This window comes from Mercenaria mercenaria, chromosome 2, assembly GCF_021730395.1.
Source record: "Mercenaria mercenaria strain notata chromosome 2, MADL_Memer_1, whole genome shotgun sequence".
Taxonomy (NCBI): domain Eukaryota; kingdom Metazoa; phylum Mollusca; class Bivalvia; order Venerida; family Veneridae; genus Mercenaria; species Mercenaria mercenaria.
The window spans coordinates 86,702,339-86,727,529 of record NC_069362.1 but is presented as its reverse complement, the minus strand read 5'-3'; the positions used below and the strand labels follow the sequence as shown (position 1 = coordinate 86,727,529).

The window sequence follows — 25,191 nt, the reverse complement described above, 5'->3', positions numbered from 1 at the left end:
CTTGTCCGACGATCCACAGCCCTACCACCCAATCACTCTCTTATCAGTTCTAAAAATAGAAAATACAACGGATTTGCATACAAACACGATCTCTCCTATATCTGTATCAAAGGCATTGCAAAGAAGTGGGTGGGGAGCAAAGAAAAATCAAAATTATTCAACAATAATCAATATTTGAAAACGTATAGATAAGGACAGTACGATGTTTTGGCACTTCGTACGACATTATCCATTTTTGGACCTGTTAAAATATTCTTACAATTCAACAACGGATTCAACTGTTCTTAAATTGATAAAATTTCAATTGGTGCAATTTTTTTCCACTTTTTACATGGAGGCAGCCATTGACTCACGTGAAATCTCGAGACAGCCGAGAAAACTGGAAACGAAAATACAGGTGATAGACAAAGCAATCACCATCAAAGAAACTTTCGGTAATTATATTATTTGTGTTTTTGATCTTTGCTTTATGTTGCAACGATTTTCTAATACAAATGTGTCCCCAGTTACTTAGATTTAGCACACAGTCGGACCAACACGGTTTGACAGATTTATCTGTTTATTATTGTTATTTATATTACGCTTCATTGATTATCATTGACACAAAGAGACACGTGTGGAATTAATTGGACATTGGGCTAGTAAGGTAGGATTATTTTATCTGATATATTAAGAAATACATATGTTATCATGGAGCAGTGGAAACTGCGGCAATATAAAGGAATAGTCCCCTATACATGGAATGAACAAAAATGATAAAGGGAGGTAAAAAATACGCTGATTTAGAAACCTTTCTGAATGTCATAATTAAATATCTAAGTTTAAGACCCTCTTAGGGGATAACATACTTCATTCCTTAGAGGGGACTATTCCTGGATAATGCCGAAACTGCTGTAAAAGCCATTTATCACCATTCCCTAGTATTAACTGTTTCTTTAAAACTGTGCCAATCTTGAGTGAGATCAAAGAGCAATAAAAATAAATGTATTTATATAATACTTCTTTGGTGAGACCAAAGAATTTATTTTTATAGCTCTTTGGTGAGATGGAGTATATATAGACATTATATTTAATTTATAAATTAGGCTTATATGATGAATTTACATATTTTTGCAGTTTTTATTTCGTCTTGACATCAGATTAGAGTTTTAAAAGCTGTGTAACAATGCAAAATTACGCTTTTAGTTTTACTTATTTATGACTTACAATAAATACAAGTTCACTAAATTGGATACAAGTTAACTAAGGTAAGAACTGACTAAGGTACACGTTAACTGGTAATCCAAGAACATAATAAATGATACAGAAAATACCAGGTATTGGGCAAGATACTTAATGAATGTACTAATTTAACTAAACCATTAGAATCAAAATTCATGCATCGATATGCACCATTCAACTCTAACAGGACTCTGCACATGATGTTTTTGTATTTAATGCACCACAACATTCCTAAAAAATTAACCTTTAACCACCACAGTTTAAATTGTAAAGTTTAATATGTCTGTCATTTGCATATTGTGTCTCAGAGTGACACTCAGTCTTGAAGTTGTTTGACAATTATGTCAGATAATCAGTTTATCATTCATTTAAAATGATATCACTGCTAAAAGTACACCCAGTTACTGCAATAATTTTTTTTTTTCAAAATTGCATGAGATTAGTATCATTATGGAAGTGTGATCCGAGGCCAATGTGACATAGTTAGCATCTTGGTGTCTTTCTCAATAGGGGTAACTTCCCATTCGGGAAACAATTTACGTTTTTGCCTACCTCCTGAACAGAGAAGTTGATACTAAATATAGTAACTTTCATTAAATAAAGTAAACCATTGTGAACTGGAAACATTTTTTCTAAATCTTTCCCGTTCAATTTTTTTAAACCCATAAAATCCATGGATCATTCCCAAAATGGGAAGTTTTCTGTCCTATTTCTTGTTGATGTTGGTGTTTTGTGAACTGCATGTATATGTTGCAAAATACTATTGTAGAAAGTATTAACTCAAATTTAAAAACATATACATAGACAAAATAAAGATTTTATCATATTAACCCTTACCATGCTGGACACGACATCTGAGCAGTTTGATCATAATCTGCACTGTTCGCTATTCAGATAGTAACTTTTTGGTAAGCACCCCTTTTAACAGTTTAATAATAGTACTATCCAAATTGGAAGATGGACAAGTTCATTTAAGAAATTTAGCAGGCTAAAGGTTAAAATGGAACAACATTGAATTTTCTCATAACTTTTATTTCCTATTTACTTAGCTCTATCTTGATGAAGGTATGTGCAAGAAATATTTGTTATTGTATTGAATTGGTGCCTTTGTTAGCTTGTCAATGCAAGTATGGTGTTTGATCAAATAGTGTGGCAAACCTTTTAGCACCAACCATTTAAAGCACAATTGTTGTTTTTTACTATAAAAGTCAGATTACATGTTTAAATGACTTGTTGTAAAACATAGATACACAAGGCATTAATTTTAATCATTGACCATTTTATTAGGTAGGCCATTATAAACTAATTGCTACAGTGTTTTATTTGCACATTCCTTTCTCTAAGAAGTACATTTTTCTCCATTTAGAAAAAAATATTTTCCTCTAAAATCATGTTATTTTCAATGAATATGTTGCACTCAGAAAGAAAATTACTTAAAAGCCTTGTCTTGTGTTTTAGATAAATGCCAGGTATGGTTTACAGAATTATGTAGATCTGCTTAAGAGTTTTGTTTGAAATATGTATTCTTTTAGGGGAATTTTTGTTAACCCTCACCATGCTGGACACGAATGGTTCTGCCTTTGCCACCAGTGTAGATCATGATCAGCCTGCACATCCATGCAGTCTGAACATGATCTGCACTGTTCACTATTCAGTCAGTATCTTTTTGATAAGCACCCCTTTTAACAGTTAATGGTACTTTCCAAATTGAAAGATGGACAAGTTCATTATATAAAGTTAGCAGGGTAAGGGTTAAAATCATTAAAACAGTTTAACATGACAGGAACTGAAATTACTGAATAGATGAAAAAGAAAAGCACACCATTGTTATAGTCACGGGAAATTGGAACTGGATAGGGTCTATATAGAACCCTATATTTGGACAAGGTCACACTATTAATATGATAGAATTTTGAGCTATAGTCTGTTTAAACTTAGTAAGTCACCCAAGACAGGTATGACAAATAGATGACATACCTTATTAATGAAAGTGTGTCTCGATTATTATTGTAGACTACCTTTAAGTGTTGTAGGTTATGTACTAGTAGTTTTACCCTTTTTAAAACAAACAACGTGTATGACTGTATTTAAGGCAGGTAAAGATTTTACATCTTTGTAACATGTATGAAAGGAAATAAATTGTTGACCGCATCATTTGTTTCGCAAATTAATTGCATAAATTTCTTACGATCTATTACCCTTCTAACATTCAATTTTATTCATGTGTGTACTTGAATACTGAACATAATTCTCACGCTTCTTGCTATGAACTTTAAAACAAGAATTTTAAAGTAGAAAACAGCCATAAAAGTAGGGTGCCACCTCATGATATGACATAAACATTAATTTTTGCATAATCAGTAATTTTGATGAAAATTTATACTTCACATAAACATAGTATCAGATGTATATTCACAAGCAGATATTGAAAAATTAAATAAGTTATTAATTTTGTATTTTAGGAATTTTTTCAACATCGTACATTTACACACTTCCAGAAAAGTCTGGGGCACACTTTGATCATTTTGTCATATGAATTTACAGGCAACATTTCAGTTGTCCTTTTCTACATGTAATACACCTCATACTTTTCATTTGTACCTTCAAGATATAGTATGAAGTGTGGCCTGGTGTAATCATTTATTTTATTGCTTGCATAACGACATTATGACCTCTGACAGTTGTTTTATCTGATATATTATCATTATCTATGTTTATCTTCAGGTATTGTGCATGTGCAAGGATACTTCAAAAAGTACGACGTTCAACATTACCTGAGGCAAATGGCATTAAAAAGTTTTAGGAAGCTATGATCATGTGATTACTGTACCTTCATTTCGTGTGTTAGAGTTTGATAGTGTTACATATTAAGAATTAAATGCCTGTGCAAAATGGAATAAAGTGTTTGAGGTAAAAGTGTGCAGTGATAGTAATGCCTGGAACAGCTACAGGGTCAGCCCATCAAGGGACGGGTCATGGGCGCAGTGTTCCTAAACCAATGGCTCCTGTTCCACCTGCTGGTCAGGGGGCACAAAGTAATACGCGATCGGGAAGTTCTAGTTCAGGAAATTATCCAGATGTAACGGCAGGTATTGTGGATATTTATGACCCTGGGGCTAATGCTACAAGTCGGACTAATTTGGTAGAAACAGAATCTGTTGTTCCAGATTATCCTATGGATTCATTACCTCGTCCTGTTAGTACAAGATCACTACCAAATCAAGACAATGTGACAACCAGTCAGAATTTAGAATCAGACAGAAATATTCCTGGAACTAGTTACAGGACTAGTGAACCTGGTCAAACTGTTCTTCCTGTATCCAGTCTTTCATCCAGTGCTGTGAATTTGCCAGTTCATGTTCCAGTAAGTTCTGTGGCAGCAAGAATACCTGCAGAAATTCCGCCGCAGGTTTATTCAGTGGCACATTCCGCCCATTCGCTAACTCCACCTGTAGTGTCTCAGTCCAATGTGAATGTTAATGTTAGCCATGCGCAGGCACAGCCAGCCCTTGTGGCTGGTGACCCTAGACAAATTCGAACTCAAGACATAAATGTTGGAATAGTTTCGCGTCTTGACCATCAAAGACAGAGTGGCAACATATTACCTGACCTTGTTGCCCACTCCCAACCACCTCCTCCAGCACGTCAAACCTCTAGTTCACAAAGACCACCAGTGCCTTTAGTTGACCCGAGAATTGCTCAAGGTCATAGATATCCAGACCAGCATTCTAGACATCGTCATCATCGTGACCGGCGGCAACCTGGTCGATCACGGCGGCACTCACATCGACATAGTCAGCAAGCCATAGAGGAACCTTGCAAGGAGTCATGTTACAAATGTCTTGCAGTAGGCACATCATTTCGATGGATATTAGTCGTGTTGTCGTTACTTGGTGTTTGCTGTGTGGTAACAGGCATCGTCCTTGCTGCCCTCCATGCTGCTGGAAACTCATTCCTTTTCCTAGCCATTATGTTCATAGGTATGTACTATCGTGTAAGAAATTTTAAATTTCAGGCAATCTACATAGTGTCTCAATATGTATGTGTGTTTGACTGCTTGAGTAGGTTTGTTTTATGTGTTTATTTGAGCTGCTGTTTAATCACATTGTTTTTTCTGCCTTTGCGACCAGTGCAGACCAAGATCAGCCTGCACATCCGTGCAGGCTGATCATGTTCTGCACTGCTCGCTATTCAGTCAGTAGATTTTTCAGTGATCACCCTTTTGAATATTCAGTCAGTAAATTTTTCAGTGAACATCCTTTCGAATAATAAATGGTACTGCCCAAATTGAATGATGGACCAGTTCATTATAGAAATTTAGCAGGGTAAAGGTTAATGAAATAAATATGAGTTTCGAACAGCTGTCTTCTGGAAAACAACAGGCTACCCATTCTGAATATTTGTGCAAATGTTTGTCAGTTTTTATAGTTGGTGGGTTGATGTACAAATGCTCCTTTGTTGTTGTTTTTCCTGTCATCTTTAGTTGGTCATAAATGAAATGAGAAGAAAAAGTGGCTTAGTTTACTAACATATCATATTTAGTGTATATAAAATGGTTAAAAAACAAGTAAAGATCTCGGCCAAGAATTCTTAATCTGTCTTACTTGTATTTGAATGCATACTGAATAGATGTTATACTGAAGTATTGAAATTACATATCTTAATTACAATGTAAATCTTAAGGGACCTGGGTATTATTACCTCAAGTTGCAGTAAGGACAGTTTTACACCATTTAGCTTATTCAAATAGTGCACATTTAAAGATTTCACAGTGTTCTGCTTTCTTTAATACAGATAAAAGACTTGTTTATAAATTCAAACCATTATGGTCTATTTTGTTACAAGGCATATAGTACAAAATAATACGTAAACAAGAAATTTTTGTGGCAGTGGCTCTTTACTTAGTAACATAGTAAGTCTGACCGTCATGTGTACTAAGTGCTGTTTGACAGGCCGAGGCCTAGTTATGATTATGAACATATGACCTATGTTATGTTTGTTTATCCTGCTTTATTTAAGACATAAATCCTCTGTTATGTTTAGTTGAGGTCGCACTTCATGATTTTTATGATGCATTTTTATCATTAGCTCGACTATTCGAAGAATAGTCTAGCTATTCTACTCACCCTGGCGTCGGCGTCGGCGTCGGCGTCGGCGTCGGCGTCACACCTTGGTTAAGTTTTTGCATGCAAGTACATACAGCTATCATTTAAAGGCATATAGCTTTGAAACTTATTTATTCTTTTTCTAGGTCAATTACCTACCTCTCTGGGTCAAGTCCCATAACTCTGACATGTATTTTGAGCAAATTATGCCCCCTTTTGGACTTAGAAAATTTTGGTTAAAGTTTTACATGCAAGTTACTATCTCCAAAACTAATGCAGATATTGAATTGAAACTTCACATGTGTCTTCGGGGTTATAAAACTAGTTGATAGCACCAAGTCCCATAACTCTGACCTTCATTTTGGCCAAATTATGCCCCCTTTTGGACTTAGAAAATTCTGGTTAAAGTTTTGCGTGCAAGTACATACAGCTATTACTAAAAGGCATATAGATTTGAAACTTATTTTTTCTTTTTCTAGATCAATTACCTACCTCACTGGGTCAAGTCCCATAACTCTGACATGTATTTTGAGCAAATTATGCCCCCTTTTGGACTTAGAAAATTCTGGTTAAAGTTTTACATGCAAGTTACTATCTCCAAAACTAATGCAGATATCGAATTGAAACTTCACATGTGTCTTTGGGGTTATAAAACTAGTTGATAGCACCAAGTCCCATAACTCTGACCTTCATTTTGGCCAAATTATGCCCCCTTTTGGACTTAGAAAATTCTGGTTAAAGTTTTGCGTGGAAGTACATACAGCTATTACTAAAAGGCATATAGATTTGAAACTTATTTTTTCTTTTTCTAGATCAATAACCTTCCTCACTGGGTCAAGCCCCATAACTCTGACATGTATTTTGGCCAAATTATGCCCCCTTTTGGACTTAGAAAATTCTGGTTTAAGTTTTGCGTGCAAGTACATACAGCTATTACTAAAAGGCATATAGATTTGAAACTTATTTTTTCTTTTTCTAGGTCAATTACCTACCTCACTGGGTCAAGTCCCATAACTCTGACACGTATTTTGGGCAAATTATACCCCCTTTTGGACTTAGAAAATTCTGGTTAAAGTTTTACATGCAAGTAACTATCTCCAAAACTACTACAGATATTAAATTGAAACTTCACATATGTCTTCGGGGTTATAAAACTAGTTGATAGCACCAAGTCCCATAACTCTGACATGTATTTTGGGCAAATTATGCCCCCTTTTGGACTTAGAAAATCCTGGTTAAAGTTTTGCGTGCAAGTACATACAGCTATTACCAAAAGGCATATAGCTTTGAAACTTATTTATTCTTTTTCAAGGTCAATTACCAACCTCACTGGGTCAAGTTCCATAACTCTTAACATGTATTTTGAGCAAATTATGCCCCCTTTTGGACTTAGAAAATTCTGGTTAAAGTTTAACATGCAAGTTACTATCCCCAAAACTAATGCAGATATTGAATTGAAACTTAACATGTTTCTTCGGGTTATAAAACTAGTTGATAACATCAAGTCCCATAACTCTGATATGTATTTTAGTCAAATTATGTCCCCTTTCGAACTTAAAACTCTTTTGATATTTAACATTTTGGGTAATAATTTCCTGCTTCTGTGACAATATTTCGAATAGTCGAGCTTGGCTGTCTTACGGACAGCTCTTGTTTTATAACTTGTGAACACTTTATTCCTTGAAGTTGTATTAGGTTTTATTTACAAATTGCTGATGTCAGTGTTTTAAGCTGATGTCAGTCGCAGTGGTTTTATGGTTTATTTTGTTATTTTATAACCTCATATATTTTTTTTGGTGTTTGAACATGCCTTGGTAAGCTGTTTTTATAACAAAATTATAGAAACAAAAGCTGCAAATAATAGTTGAGTAGTAGATATTGCAGGTTAGGAAGGTCTGATTGGCTGATAGTGATCATTTGCATTTTATTGGAGTCCTTAACATGATTTATAAAGGGGAAAATGTAGTCATGGGTTCTCATGTATATTTGAAAAGCACTAACCTCTGTACAGATTTTTCAAAAAACGGTGTTCAGTTCATTGGTTAAAAAGATGCAGTTGTAGCCAGAAGACTAAGAGTTCCATAGGAGCCAGCATGTTTATCATTAACACTTCATTTTTGTGGAGCATTCTCACATGACTCTCCTACCCTTATGATTTTATCTTACAAAAATAACATACATCATAATTGATTGTTGGTCACCGCTGACTTATTTGATCTATTGCTGTCTATAAATATTTTGCTAGTCCGTGAATAAAAGATCAAAACAGTTAATGAAATATTTCCTTGAGGGTATGCAATAAGGTGATTTTATGATGAATTAATTGATATCTTAGGGCAGTTTATCTTACCTACAAACTGTTAAAAGGTAATATGGCCAGAGCTGATTTCAGTCAGATAGGAAAGGCAGAGAAAAAATTTATTGCCTTATACAGTACTATTTGTTTGTTAAAAGGAAGTCACGCTTTGTAAACAGGTTTTGATTTATTTTATTGTTTTCTTGTGTTATTCATATCGTTACTGACGTAGTTTTTGTTTAAGACAGACTGATTATATCTGGAAAGAAAATTCTGTTCTGCCTTGTTTAGCATCGTGTCAAAAAATAACAAAACTTTAAATGGTGAGGAAATAGTTGCTTTGTCATTGTAACATCTTTACTTAAATTGCCCCTATTAGTGGGACTATTTTTGCACCTTGTCTAAATATTTCAGTGTCTGTTAGATCAGCACTTAAGTATCATTTTATTATAATGTTTGTCCTCAAGGCATGAGTCAGCTTTTGTATGTAAAATTAGATAAAAATAAACCTAAACACATTTATTATTATCTATTTGCCAACTTTTTGTGTGTAAAGAAGAAAATGTATAGATCATTGAACAAGAAAATGCAGTCTTAAATACTTTTTTATAAAGATTATACTGTAGGAATCATTTATTAATAAGATAAATTTGAATAAGATACATGAACCATATAAAAGTACAGGGCAATTAATATTAATAGTTTGTAGTCTGTATTTTGCAAAATGATTTCAAATTCAAAAGTGGGCCACCATTATGGCATCTATAGGACTTATCTCATAAACTGCTGCAATGGATGTTTAATATTGAAAATCCTCTCTGCAAAGGTTGCAAGCGATTGTCTGTTGGTTTAAGGTGTTGGCCGCTCAACCCAGTGGTCATGGGTTCGGGTCTCACTGGGGTTACGACCAGACCTTCTCATGTGACAAAAGTACTTGTTTTTCCAAGAAGCGGACTTGAGATTTGTTCAAATAAGCCTTATTAATAAGCTTTCATCACTATTAAGTTTAAATGAATAAGTATAAAACTAAGAAAAGAAAAATAAAACAGCTGCTGAATGAATAATCATCAAATTTGTTTGGAAAATTTTCATAAATTTTTATCTCTTAATATTGTTTTAAGTCTTTTTATGGCCGTGAAGGGAGGCATATTAGTTTTCAACTGTCCATCCGTTAGTTTGTTCGTTTGTTTGTCACAATGTTAACTTTTTGCATGAAGGCACTTAACTCGCGAACCACTGCACCCAGGACCTTCAAACTTCACATGCTGATAGTAGTTATTGAGTACACCACCCGTACTGACTTTGGGGTCACCAGGTCAAAGGTCAAGGTCACAGGGGTCAACGTTAACTTTTTGCATGAAGGCACTTTACTCGCGAACTACTGCACCCAGGACCTTCAAACTTCACATGCTGATAGTACTTATTGAGTACACCACCCCTAAGGTCACAGGGGCCAACGTTAACTTTTTGCATGAAGGCACTTTACCCGCAAACCACTTCACCCAGGACCTTCAAACTTCACATGCTGATAGTACTTGATGAGTACACCACCCCTACTGACTTTGGGGTCACCAGGTCAAAGGTCAAGGTCACAGGTGCCAACGTTAACTTTTTGCATGAAGGCACTTTACTCGCGAACCACTGCACCCAGGACCTTCAAACTTCACATGCTGATAGTACTTATTGAGTACACCACCCCTACTGACTATCGGGTCAAAGGTCAAGGTGCTGCGGGGGGGGGGGCATTTGTCACCATTAGTGACAGCTCTTGTTTTTTAGCTCTCCTGTCACAAAGTGACAAGGTGAGCTTTTGTGATCGCGCGGTGTCCGTCGTCCGTACGTCCGTGCGTCCGTCCGTAAACTTTTGCTTGTGACCACTCTAGAGGTCACATTTTTCATGGGATCTTTATGAAAGTTGGTCAGAATGTTCATCTTGATGATATCTAGGTCAAGTTCGAAACTGGGTCACGTGCCGTCAAAAACTAGGTCAGTAGGTCTAAAAATAGAAAAACCTTGTGACCTCTCTAGAGGCCATATATTTCACAAGATCTTCATGAAAATTGGTCAGAATGTTCACCTTGATGATATCTAGGTCAAGTTCGAAACTGGGTCACGTTCCATCAAAAACTAGGTCAGTAGGTCTAAAAATAGAAAAACCTTGTGACCTCTCTAGAGGCCATATATTTCACAAGATCTTCATGAAAATTGGTCAGAATGTTCACCTTGATAATATCTAGGTCAAGTTCGAAACTGGGTCATGTGCCATCAAAAACTAGGTCAGTAGGTCAAATAATAGAAAAACTTGTGACCTCTCTAAAGGCCATATTTTTCATGGGATCTGTATGAAAGTTGGTCTGAATGTTCATCTTGATGATATCTAGGTCAAGTTCGAAACTGGGTCACGTGCGGTCAAAAACTAGGTCAGTAGGGCTAAAAATAGAAAAACCTTGTGACCTCTCTAGAGGCCATATATTTCATGAGATCTTCATGAAAATTGGTCAGAATGTTCATCTTGATGATATCTAGGTCAAGTTCGAAGTGGGTCACGTGCCGTCAAAAACTAGGTCAGTAGGTCAAATAATAGAAAAACCTTGTGACCTCTCTAAAGGCCATATTTTTCATGGGATCTGTATGAAAGTTGGTCAGAATGTTCATCTTGATGATATCTAGGTCAAGTTTGAAAGTGGGTCACGTGCCATCAAAAACTAGGTCAGTAGGTCAAATAATAGAAAAACCTTGTGACCTCTCTAAAGGCCATATTTTTCATGGGATCTGTATGAAAATTGGTCTGAATGTTCATCTTGATGATATCTAGGTCAAGTTCGAAACAGGGTCATGTGCGGTCAAAAACTAGGTCAGTAGGTCTAAAAATAGAAAAACCTTGTGACCTCTCTAGAGGCCATACTTGTGAATGGATCTCCATAAAAATTGGTCAGAATGTTCACCTTGATGATATCTAGGTCAAGTTTGAAACTGGGTCATGTGCCTTAAAAAAACTAGGTCAGTAGGTCAAATAATAAAAAAACCTTGTGACCTCTCTAGAGGCCATACTTTTCATGGGATCTGTATGAAAGTTGGTCTGAATGTTCATCTTGATGATATCTAGGTCAAGTTTGAAACTGGGTCAACTGCTATCAAAAACTAGGTCAGTAGGTCTAAAATTATTAAAATCTTTTGACCTCTCTAGAGGCCATATTTTTCAATGGATCTTCATGAAAATTGATCTGAATATTCACCTTGATGATATCTAGGTCAGTTTCGAAACTGGGTCACGTGCGGTCAAAAACTAGGCCAGTAGGTATAAAAATAGAAAAACCTTGTGACCTCTCTAGAGGCCATATTTTTCATGAGATCTTCATGAAAATTGGTCAGAATGTTCACCTTGATGATATCTATGTAAAGTTCAAAACAGGGTCACGTACCTTCGAAAACTAGGTCAATAGGTCAAATAATAGAAAAACCTTGTGACCTCTCTAGAGACCATATTTTTCAATGGATCTTCATGAAAATTGGTCAGAATTTTTATCTTGATAATATCTAGGTCAAGTTCAAAACTGGGTCACATGAGCTCAAAAACTAGGTCACTATGTCAAATAATAGAAAAAACGACGTCATACTCAAAACTGGGTCATGTGGGAAGAGGTGAGCGATTCAGGACCATCATGGTCCTCTTGTTTTGTTTTGGTGGAATAAGTGCCAGTTTGTAACAGTATTCCAGTCAGTTAATCCGAACAGTAGTTTTGGATTCGGTACAAATATTAACCTGTTCTCCGACCAGTAGTTCTGGATTCGGTACAAATATTAACCTGTTCTCCGACCAGTAGTTCTGGATTCGGTACAAATATTAACCTGCTCTCAGACCAGTAGTTCTGGATTCAGTACAAATATTAACCTGCTCTCCGACCAGGAGTTCTGAATTCGGTACAAATATTAACCTGTTCCCCTACCAGTAGTTCTGGATTCGGTACAAATATTAACCTGCTATACGACCAGTAGTTCTAGATTCGGTACAAATATTAACCTGTTCCCCGACCAGTAGTTCTGGATTCGGTACAAATATTAACCTGTTCTCCGACCAGTAGTTCTGGATTCGGTACAAATATTAACCTGTTCCCCGACCAGTAGTTCTGGATTCAGTACAAATATTAACCTGTTCCCTGACCAGTAGTTCTGGATTCGGTACAAATATTAACCTGTTCTCCGCAGGTGACTGACAACTTCCCTGCATAATTTCCTAGATACTAGTAGAGGAAAAATGAGTTTTAAAAGTAAGTTTTCATGGAGAGTATACGCTGTGCCTGGGATTTGAACCTACAGCCTGATACATTAAAGTTCTTGCCTGCACTATCTATGACAGAACTTGACAGACAGACCTTTTTAAAATGGCTCTGTTTCAGTGCAGAATGTGGCTTTCTGGGCCGGATGAACTTGGTACTAAGAGAAAACACTTTTAAATGTTAATTCATTTTCTCACGAACTGGTTGATTTTCTTCTCTGATCTTTGTCTGTAAAAACATTGACCCCATCCCTCAAGATTCATTCTTAGGTGAACAATTCAGACCATTTCAGCCCTCTTGTTTAATAACTCTTACTTGTTCCAGGTATTTCCACTTCTAATACCAGGTTCTTGAATAATAAATTGCAGAGTATTGACATATTGTATGAATTATTTATTAATGATAAATTAACACACAGATGGATGTTTTAACATAATATCAATTTACATAATATCATAGCAGAATAAGTGTTTATTTCAAAGATGCATATATGTCAGGTGGTAAAATATGACTTTTCGATAAGACAGAAAGATGTCAACAGTTTTCAAACATTTCGTATAATTACTATCAGCATTATCTAGTTAAACCTCTCAGTGTTTGATATTTTTACAAAGATACTTAAGAAAGATAGGTACATTTTCAGTTTCAAACATGCATTTGACAGTGGTGCACTTAAAAGTAGTGAAGTAGTTATAAAAACTATAAAATTTCACTATCATTAGGCGTATCACTAGAGCAGCATGAGTGCATATTGCTTTATATGAAATCTTATCTCACATTAAGGTAGCGTTACACATGATGGTAAACTTTTTTTGTGTACAATTTAGGGTAACTAGTACCATTATAACCAGTAACATGTCTGCTAGCTAACAAGATGACATCAAACAGTACAAAATTAAATATTTTTAATAACCATAGTAACACACTAGCAGCCCAGTCAACATTTGGACATCTTAAATGTAAAATCATCCACATGTGCAACTATCTTAAATACACTCATGTAATGTACTCTTTTATAACTACTAAATACACTCATAATTTACCTTCATGCACAATACCTTAAATACACCAATGATGTACCAATATGTGCATAACCTTAAACACCCTCATGATGTTCTTTTCATGTAAAGGTTATAATGCAGTAATTCGGTAAAAAATGTGCTACTTCCGTGGTGTAGTCGAAAGAAGTCCCTAATAAATAGATCCTAATTTTTCCATTTTTCGCGCGTAAATCGGGGGCCAAATGGGCATTATTTCACTTGTGGAATGAATTTTACATAAAATAGGACACTTTTCATCTAATATTCGCATGTTTTCGAGTTGTTTACTTGAAAACGAAAGTAGGGTGTTTATTCTGCGGACCGCTTTCTGAAATGCGGCAATATGAGGGTACCTGACTTCAGCTGACTTGCATTTCACTGCATACTATTCAACACCCCTTTTTCTTTTCGTTTTCTTGAAGCAAATGTATGGATATCTTGTGGAAAATATGTCTACGACGGAGTGAAAATCTAGAAACTGTAACAAAATCGTTCTGAAGTAGCTGAATTTTATATGAAACAAAGAACAATTTCTTTTATTGGTATATATAACCTAAAACTACCTGAAATATATTACCTTTAATACACTCGTGGTACACCTTCATGTGCTGCTACCTTAAATAATTCATGGTACACCTTCATTAGACTAGCTCCTAGACTATGATATATCTTTTTACATTTTTATGATTAAATGTAGTGAACTGAGCCAGTCTATATCCTATGTCCAATATCATAGTATAGTACAATCTGCAAATTCACAAACCTAATTTTAGGTTTGTTATCAATCAATGTCAAGAACTTGCCATAGCCTAACTGATAATTTCAACATCATTCCTCTGTGAAAATCTCTAAAATAGACTGGCTTTGTCTCTATGAAATTGAATTCGTCAAAAAAAGGGGAAAATATAGAAATATATTTATTATCAGTCTAGTGGCTAGTCTACACCTTCATGTGCCACTACATTAAATACACTAATGCTGTACCTTCATGACTTGTGCAACTACTCAAATATTCAAGTTTTATGGAAGGCAAGACTTTCCAGAAGTATTTTCTGAAGATTTTTCTTCGATCATGAAATGTGAAAAACCTCTTAAATTTTCCAACAACATTTTCCAACAACATTTTTCATTTTTATAGTTTTCATAGTTTATTCTAATTATAAGCCTTCTTAATTTCCACAAAACTGGATGGTTTATTTAAATGCCAGGAAAATAAGTTCCATTCCATACCAACCATGCATAATGCATTTTAGTTATATAACATTTTGTATATTTGGAAAATTTATGTTTATACAATTTGTATTTTTGTTCCCAGCATGTAACTTGTTTAACAATCATGCAAAAAGATCTCATTTAAGGCTTTTGTGGCATTTGAATAAACAAGCCCTTACGGCATGAATTTGGTTAATTTGCATATTGACTGTAGGTTTCATGTTTGGATATGTCTGTGTTTGCTTTAGAAAAAAAAACACAAAAAACCTGTTTTAACCAGGAAGTTACTATTTAAGACCAATTCTCTGTAAGAACCAAAAAATTAAAGAAGGGGTCGGAAACTCATAGTCTCAGAATTACTTCATATTTGCACCCTTTTTAGTATTCAAGCCATATATGAAGAATCAAGGGTGAAAAGATATGAATCAGCTCTGGTTACCATGGAAACGGGAACATTATACTTTGTGCGAAAAATGGCAATTTCTGAGTGTCAAATTTTACTAAAATGTTACAATTTTCTTCACAGATAGTGGTCTCTATGTCTGAAATAGAGCACTAATTTTCATATTTGCCTGAAATACATACCTGAAGTAATTATTTAGAACAAATATTGTCTTCCAACATTTTCACAGTTTTAAAAGCAACAATTTTATAAATACCCCCTTCTAAGATTTTACATTATCTTTAAAAATTGGTCTCCATGTATATTTTTCAACTTCCAATAGAAAAAAAGTGCACGCATCTGAATATAATACTTGTAAGGATTCAGCAGAGCTATGATGCCCATTTCAATTTAAGGAGGAATTTTAGTGGGTCATTCATATTTGAGCTTTTTACAGAAATTTGAAAATTGGCAGAAAATGAGTTCTCAGCAAACTCATTTATGCCTAAATTACAGAATAACCTGTAATAATATTACATTGCCAGATACAGAATTATAGCAAAACATAAATATTTCATGTAAAATCATTTTACAAAGTTATACTGTCCAACACTTCGTCTAGAAATTAAGGAGAACGTTCCGTTACCATGGCAACGTACAAGAAAATTATAATTTAGACCTTTTTAAAGCACTTTCTGTATCAATTTTGTATTCTATGAAACAAGAAAAGTTCATCTGCAAACTGTCAATGCATCTAACGCACCTGAAGCACATTCTGGGCAGAATTAAGAAGGATACAACCATAATAATGATCTATCAAACTTAAAGTATTGTCACAAGGTCAGTTCTCAACAACCTTGTATGCACTTTTCTTTCTTTTGGGTAAACTAATTTTGAGTTTCAAGGCAATTGGAAATACTCATAACCAACTGATACTGGCCTTTAAGGTATTGTATGGTTACTTATCATGACTGTCCAATTTTTTTTCCAAGTTGCCATGGTTACAACATTCATTTTGCATGAAAAAACAGGGATCATCCAACGTCAAAATTTTAGGGAGGGAGTGACTTCTCCCTCCACAGAATTTAGGGGGAAATCGAGGAATTTAAGAAGATTCAGCATAAAAATATCTTCTTCAAGGTGAACATTCTCGGTATTTTCATGAAGATCTCATGAAAAATATGGCCTCTAGAGAGGTCACAAGGTTTTTGTATTTTTATACCTACTGGCCTAGTTTTTGACCGCACGTAACCCAGTTTCGAAACTGACCTAGATATCATCAAGGTGAACATTCTGACCAATTTTCATGAAGATCCATTGAAAAATATGGCCACTAGAGCATGATCCAGGAAGTAAACTTAGATAAGCTCTTCGTGATTTCCTAAATGAAGAGCATCAAGGGGAGGTAATAAAAATATGAAAAATGCCCCAAATCATAAACTTTGGCCCAAATCTACCAGAATGTGTCTGAATGACCCACTACGATTTATGTTTCTTTTTGAAATATCATCTTCCCTTTATACAAACAAATATACTTTTCTGGTGAGACCTGTGCACTTTTCAAGATGTAGAGCACAATATAAACATATGTTTTGCTCCATAAATATATTTTTTCTTGCAGATAAAAGTCTAGATCATACAAGAATCAAATAAATATTTGGAAATATTAGTTTGGTATGAACCTTGTTCATTTGTCTTTAAAATTTGCAAGTACGAAAATAAAGGACACTTTCTAGTACTTTCCAGATAAGAAAATAGGCCTGCACCCCTATTTTTTTGAAAATTCAGCAAGTTGGGGATTTGCATCCTCGTTTCCATGGTAACCGGGACATATATTGCAAAAATGAAAAACAGGATTTGCTTAATTTTGCACCCTCTTCAAGAAAAAATCGGTTTAAAGGAAATCTGTGACTATGAGTTTCCAACTTTTTTTGGTTTTTACAGAGAATTGGTCTTAATCAGTACTTTCAGATAAGATCTTCATTATAAAGTTACAAGTAGACCTTACTATTTTGCTGAGTGCAGAAATATAATTCAGGTCTTTTCTCATTAAACAGGAAGCTATTAAATTCAAGTAAAATTAAGTGACAATTACTGATTTTCACAGTCCTTGTTAACGTGTTATTGCATTTAAGTGTTTAAAACAGAAATGTTTTTTTATAAAAAAGGCAAAAGTTCTTATCCAAGTTTGGAAATTCAGTCTTGTTGCATTAGCAGTGTCCTAGATCTCTTTCATTGTAGGATAAAGTAATAACAACCCTGTATTACTTGAACTTTTTACCTCTGTTAGGTAATGAAATAAGATATTCCAAATCACAGGTGTTCCTCAATTTATGGTCCCCATTTATGATTGAATACTTGTGGGAAATGTCTTGGTGGTTTTTTTTTTGATAAATTTAATAAGAGTAATCCATCAGGATATAACTATGTTACAAGATATTCTTATGATGCACTGAACTGAACTGCTGTAAACGGTATCATGATGAATGTTGTATTGTGATGAAATAATGTTATGCAACAGAAATAAAGTTAATTTTTTGCTACCTTTGTCGAAGAATAGGGATGCATGGCAAACAAAACCTGTTACACATCATCAGCATGAAGTGGACATGAGCATATTGTAGGGAGATTGTTCGATTATTTTTATGACTCTTTTCTTACAATATAAATCAACCATTTTTCAGTGAGAATGTGTCATACAATAATGACATCTTGTTTTGTTTTTTTCAAAAATCTTACTAAAATTGTGATATTTAAGCAACCATCTGGGGTTAGATACCATATGATTCCTGAAAGAGAATCATTGCTTTCATCATTTTACATTGAAGCAGGTCAGGTGATGACCAGAGCCTGAAATAATGCTCAGTGGTATGTGGTGTCTTTCCTCTCCTTTGCACAGCCATATAATTATGTCTGTGTGACTCAACCTTTACCCTGCTAAAATTTCTAAAATGGACTGGTCCATCATTCAGTCTGGGCAGTACCTACCACTTATTATTCAAAAAGGTGTTCACTGAAAATTTACTTAGTAGCGAACAGTGCAGACCATGATCAGACTGCACAGATGTGCATGCAGGCTGGTCTTGGTCTGCACTGGCCGCAAAGGCAAAATCATTGCCACCAGCAGGCTAAAGGTTAAAGACCAACTACATAAATTTCACACTGTCAAAATAAGATGCAGTTTGTCATGTCTGCTCTGTTATAGGTAAATTAACTTTTTTCCTTTGGTTTATATCTTTCTGTTTAGATAAAGATGATGATTCTAAAATCACTATAAATACCTGTTATATGGAGAGTCAAAACGATATAGATAGATTATGCAGTTTGAATATTTTCTTCAGGTCTTGGTGTGTTGTTGGTTGTAGTTGTTGGTGTTGGATGGAAGTGTACTCCAAGAGGTCATGAACCCTTGCATGCACTCTTTAACCTTGGTGATTTTAGGCACAACAGACGCACAAGACGACACCGTCACCACAGAAGGGATGGGAGATGGCATGGTGGTAACTATTTATTTTTTAACCTTTTTTTGCAAACACCTACAAATTGCTACTTATGTAAGGGTAGAAAAAAGTTACATTGAAACATCGAAACTTGTGATCAACACCTTAAAGATTTATATATGTGTAGTAATTGTCAACAGTTCATTCATTTTTGTTTCAAATGATTGAAATTAATAGAGATCTATGACAAAGTATGAATAAATGTGACAATATTTGAAGCAGTACATATTAATGATATCTTTGATGGACGGTACAATATTACAATTTCAGGTTCCATGTATCCAGAATTTCAGTATCGTCGCCCACCACCATCCTATAATGCATCAATGCAGGAATATCAACATCAGCTAATGGTAGCACAGCAGAATCAGACACCTGATATATATGATCCTGAAAACGTCCCCGATGAGGATTACAGTCTACCTAGTTCTCCTCCACCTTCGTATCGTTCACGTGCGAGTACAGTTCGTGCTGGGATACAAATCACATTCCCGCCGAATCAGGGTGGTGAATATCCAGACTCTAGGCCACCTACATATAGGTCACATCCAAGTAACACACTTCAAGGTCGGCATTCTAGACCGTCTCTCTCTAGAGACGATGATGATGATATAGAAAATGCTGCCCCGGCTGATGTAGCCTTTACTGGCTCGTCTGTTATTGTTGACACAAACGCTACTTCCAATGCTACAAATATCCAAATATCTCCATCTCTTGCTTCCAATCAAAATGTGACAGTCTCTGTGACTACAGTTTCCGTGACAACGTCTCCGGCCACTCAGTCAGCGCAGGTACCTCCCATACAAGGACAGTCTGCCTCACCAAGTGAGGCAGTAGATATTGTCGACCCAGTTGGAGAAGGGGAAGCTGACAGAGTAGAAACAGCACTTTAATGATTGTTCAAATTTAGTGCTTCCTTTTCCAGTGTGTATTATAAACATTTAATCAAACACAAAATAAATTAGGCATTACTCTTCACATGTATTGGTATGATTCACTGGTAAACTTATGGGGTAAATACGTCAATGAAATCACAGTTTCCTTATACTATTGTTTACAATTGTGTTGTTATGCCTGAATTCTGATTTAGTTTAACTTTGTTCAAAGTCTTAATAATTTATTCAGAAATAAGATTTTGTTGAAGGTGCATAATTATTTTTTTAAATGCACAGATTTAATTTTTGTGAAAACAGATGATTCCTTTAAACTCCATCATTACAAATTTTTTCTTACAGTATACATTACAAATTTTTTCTTTCTTACAGTATACCATTACAGATTTCAATTTTGAATTTACATTGTACAGCTTCCATGCTGTAAGTTGCTTAAGCTCTTGTTTAAACCACTGTGCACTGATTTCTGGTCTTAAATTTGACCTGGATTTTTGCATTTATTAGTGAAACTTGAGCATGTGTTCATAGCTGTTTATTTTGTTGTTTGTTTATCCAATGTGCTTAATGTTAAAACATAATACTAGTGTTATTTTTTTTGTGTTTTCAGTTCTTTGTTTTAGATAGTTTTAGATGGTTACTGTTGTAAAACATTATGTTAATCATTTATTTTTCATGTAGACTATGTATTCTACCCGCCAGAAGAGGGTGAAGTAAAATAACTGTGTCAGAGTGTGTATGTTCACCAAAGAATATAAGTAGCTTGGTTGGATCGAAGACACTAGTTTAGCGTGACATGCCCTATCTAATTATAGCAAACAAGAGTGAAGAGTGAATAAAGTTACCAACTTCTTTGCTATCAAACTATGGCCTAAATTTTATCTACAGAAAGATTATTTGTAGGTAGATTGTATATGCTATTAAAGTTTTCTACAGTCTCCCATTTTAACAAACTTATGTTTAGGTACATTTATATATTTTATTGCATCTTCTCTTGGTGTGAAGTCTACATTTACTATGAATTGTTAAGTAACACAGTCTGGGCAGTGAAAGATTGTATAATATATTGAGATTATAGTAAGATCAAACTTTGATTCGATTCTCTCCCATTAATGTGGTATTTTATGATAAGCTAAAATGGATTAAGCTTGTTTAGCTAGATATGGTGGTGATGTCTAGTGTCAAGGTAATATAATAGGGATTACCTGCATTATTGGCAATTAAATGTTATGTCATGTGTATTTATCAGCATATATTAAGTATGTAATAACACAAGGGACATTATCTGTGACATTTTGTTTGAAATATTTAATTGCAATAAGAATGGTGCCAGGTATAATATTAGTTAAGAAGACTTACCTTTTCACCTGGTCCCTGTGTATTAACTTACTCTTTGTTGCTTATGGCAAACTCGAGCAGAGGTGTCAAAATTTTTCACACCATCGGCGGTCAGAATGTATCGGTTAATTAAAAATTTTCTCACATTGTGAAAATTGCATGGTCTATTCCCCGACTATCTAAAATGTTTGTTTGTCGGTATATTTGATCTGATAATGAGATTAATTATTGATGAAAGGTTGAAGTAAAATTTTATTGATCAAAATTGTTATTAATTATTACTTTTTTTTCTGCGGGATCGAGGAGATAATTATGAGATCTTAATATTTTAATCAACAGTTGTTTGCATGCAAATAAAGAAAATAAGATAGCATTTTCATAAAATTGAGACGATAATTATGAGATCTTATTTTGGAAAAGAAAATTGCGAATTCGATTACAGTATTTCAAATAAAAAAATGTCTTAGCTGTTTCTTCACATGTGCCATTTACGATCTCTCATAAATAACGTTTGTAATACGTTTTTTTGAAAATGTCACGAGTGTGTTATTATAACACATCACCGTTTCCTCTGCAAATGGTCTCGATGACAGTTGGTAAAACAAACTTCAATTTACTTCGTATGTTGGTCAATGTTTGGGTCGCTCGAAACCATGGATAACTCGAGCATTTTGCTCATCCCCTTGCGACCTCGAGCGAGCGGTGTTTCACTGCTGTATTTGGTATAAAAATTATAAAGGGATCAAAGCATATATTCTTTAAAGATAGCCGCCCCTTCTGTTATTAAAAAGAATTATTAAGGCTAAAGGAATTTTTTCTATAGTTTTATAGTTTTTGTCATTTTTAGCTCCACTATTCGGAGAATAGGGGGGGGGGGGGGGGCTGTTCTACTCGCCCTGGCGTCGGCATGACCTTTCTTGGTTAAAGTTTTTGGCAACATTTGTTTTTCTGCCATATCTTTGTTACTATTGCATATATCTTACTGTAACTTCACATAAACATTGTCCAGCATACAAACAAAGTATGTGCAGGGGCTGGGCCCATTATACATAAGGTCAAGGTCACCAAGGTGTTATACTTAGGTTATTTGTAAGGTTTAAGTTTTTCGGCAACCTTTGTTTTTCTGTCATATCTTTGTTACTATTGCTTATATCTTACTGTAACTTTACATTAACATTGTCCAGCATACAAACAAAGTATGTGCAGGGGCTGGGTCCATTATACCCAAGGTCAAGGTCACCAAGGTGTTATACTTGGGTTATTTTTAAAGTTAAAGTTTTTCGGCAACCTTTGTTTTTCTGTCATATTTTTGTTACCATTGCTTATGTCTTACTCTAACTTCACATAAACATTGTCCAGCATACATACAAAGTATGTGCAGGGGCTGGGCCCATTATACCCAAGGTGAAGGTCACCAAGGTGTTATACTTGGGTTATTTTTAAGGTTAAAGTTTTTCAGCAACCTTTGCTTTTCTGTCATATCTTTGTTACTATTGCTTATATCTTAATGTAAGTTTACACAAACATTGTCCAGCATACTAACAAAGTATGTGCAGGGGCTGGGCTCATACCCAAGGTCAAGGTCACAAAGGTGTTATACTTGGATTTTTTTTTCATGTTAAATTTTTTTGAAAGCATTGTTTATAGACAATTAGACATATCTTTGGTACCTTAGATAATGCTTGAAATTAAAAATATTTCTTTATAATCATCATCTGCATGTGTGGTTACAATCCCCATAACTCTTATTGTATTTTTGACAGAATTATGCCCCTTTCATACTTTATGTTTTTTTGGCTATCTTCGCTTTCTGGATATAACTTTAGTACAATATAAGATAAAGACTTGAAACTTAAAATGTATCTTTATCATCATCATCTGCATTTGTGGTAACAATCCCCATAACTCTGATTTGTATTTTTGACCAAATTATGCCCCTTTAATACTTAAATTTTTTGACAAACTTCGTTTTCTGGACATAACTTTGGTACTATATAAGATAATGACTTGAAACTCAAAGTTATATCTTTACCATCATCAGCTGCATGTGTGGTAACAATCCCAATAACTGTAATCTGTGTTCTTGACAGAATTATGCCCCTTGGTGTATCTTCCTTTTAAAAGTAGAGGTCTCATATTGAGACATATATTCATTTTATTGTCAAATCGCCGAATAGTGGAGCGCACTGTCTTACGGACAGCTCTTGTTCAAGTACATAGTTACCATGACATGGCAGTACATACAGTTAATACATATGATAACTTATGATAAATTTACATATTTTTATACAATGTTTTTTATTTTCAACATTCCATAATGCAGTAACATATCAAACCTTATTTGAGCCACGCCATGAGAAAACCAACATAGTGGGTTTGCGACCAGCATGGATCCAGACCAGCCTGTGCATCCACGCAGTATGGTCAGGATCCATGCTGTTCGCTAACAGTTTCTCCAATTCCAATAGGCTTTAAAAGCTAACAGCATGGATCCTGACCAGACTGCGCGGATGTGCAGGCTGGTCTGGATCCATGCTGGTCGCAAACCCACTATGTTGGTTTTCCCATGGCACGGCTCATTTAAATATGAATTGTCTTGCCAAATTGCCTTATTTCTTTATAATGTTTTAGGAAATAACTTTAACTTATTCTTTAAGTTTTATGTATTCATTTTACTTTTGACAGTTTGTGTTTATTTTTATACATGAGAAACTGGTTTTAGAAATCTTATTTATAAGTTTTTGGCTATTTGTGACTTCTTATATATCAAAAAATAGTTGCATTACTGAACAAGTGTTTCAAAATGAACGTTGAAGTAAACTAATGGCTTTGTTATGTCATGACATTTTTTGGATACAGCATTTTGACTCAGAATAAACTAAGAATGGGTAACTTCCTTAAATAGAAAATATTTTAAGAAATTGTAGAAATTGAAAATCTGAGAAATGTCCAACCATGTTGTTTTATTTAGTACAACTCTGTTTTTTAGTCACATAATTCATGCACCTAATTCAGGCAGTTTTAGCAATAAAAATTTGTTTTATAAGACTTTGTAAACACATACTTTATACTTTCTTAATTTAATTGAATTTTATAGTATTTGAATTTTTTAATGGGTGTGGACCAAAGTTGCTTTTAAATATAATGATATATGTGATAGGTAACTTCAGCTATAGTTGAAGCATTACCAGGTACTTTGAAAGCCTGATTGTTTGATCATCGATACTCAAACACACAGGCTTGCTAGAGCAATGTTTGTATTCCTGTACTGTTTTTCTGGAAACCGTGGTATATTCAAGCATTTTGCTTGTATCCTTGCGGCCTGGAGCAATGTAAACTATATACAAACGGAGCTCTGGCAGGTCCAGTTCAGGGTGCAAGGTGAAACCATGTCAGTATTTATCCAGATGAAAAATGACCAATTACTCTCTTTTACATTTATCATCATTGAATCTTTTATCTAGATCTGATGCAGACATTTTATAGAAATATTCATACATTGTATTTTGCCATCAGTTTGGTTAGTTTTATTGTACACTGATGTGAAACAGAATGCCACAGGAAAAAAAAAAGACAAAAAAAATTTTCTTTCAGTTTTCTCATTTTGAAAATTCTAGAGAAAATCAGTTGCTTTTGGTTTAAAGTTGATTGTATTCATATTTGTTTACCTTTTCAGACCGTTAAGAGCTGATTGTTGTTACTTATGCAATCCAGTGATGTATGTAGGCAATCCAGTGATGTATGTAGGCAATGGTTTTTCCTTCAGCATTTTTGTTTCACATCAGTCTTCATCATTAACTTGAACCTGTGATTATGTTTATTACATTAAACATTATTTGTGTTATAGAAACTCACACTGTTTAAACAGTATGTATTTCCATCGAGGTTAGTTCTTCCAAAATCATGTACAGTCAAACATCTTTTGCTCTA

General features: G+C 34.7%; 2 protein-coding genes across 5 annotated transcripts in view; one reads left to right on the top strand and one right to left on the bottom strand.

Annotated features, from left to right (window-relative positions):
* Positions 1-358, bottom strand: part of LOC123564501 (cytokine receptor-like factor 3) — a 35,425-nt gene extending 35,067 nt beyond the window's left edge. Inside the window, exon 1 of one of the 2 annotated variants that reach the window (XM_045358138.2) lies at positions 260-358. The gene's annotated coding sequence lies outside the window, so the exon portion shown is untranslated. The remainder of the gene's footprint in view (positions 1-259) is intronic. The other variant, XM_053537141.1, reaches the window with a different exon arrangement.
* Positions 320-22,336, top strand: LOC123564499 (uncharacterized). Of its 3 annotated transcripts, none has more exons than XM_045358137.2 (4): positions 320-434; positions 3,946-5,201; positions 18,875-19,030; positions 19,304-22,336. In XM_045358137.2, the coding sequence occupies exons 2-4, from the start codon at positions 4,154-4,156 to the stop codon at positions 19,924-19,926; spliced, it is 1,827 nt and encodes a 608-aa protein (XP_045214072.2). In that variant the 5' UTR covers positions 320-434; positions 3,946-4,153; the 3' UTR covers positions 19,927-22,336. The 3 variants fall into 3 exon arrangements, with proteins under 3 accessions (XP_045214072.2, XP_045214070.2, XP_045214071.2); XM_045358135.2 differs by having other exon boundaries at positions 321-434; positions 18,875-19,033; XM_045358136.2 differs by lacking the exon at positions 320-434 and adding an exon at positions 461-646 and having other exon boundaries at positions 18,875-19,033.
* Positions 22,337-25,191: the final 2,855 nt, after the last annotated feature.

Bases quoted from the DNA above. Each gene is read 5' to 3' on its own strand.
- LOC123564499 (XM_045358135.2), top strand. From the start codon at position 4,154: ATGCCTGGAACAGCTACAGGGTCAGCCCATCAAGGGACGGGTCATGGG. The intron at 5,202-18,874 runs GTATGTACTATC...TATTTTCTTCAG, and splicing joins CCTAGCCATTATGTTCATAG to GTCTTGGTGTGTTGTTGGTT. The intron at 19,034-19,303 runs GTAACTATTTAT...TTACAATTTCAG, and splicing joins GGATGGGAGATGGCATGGTG to GTTCCATGTATCCAGAATTT.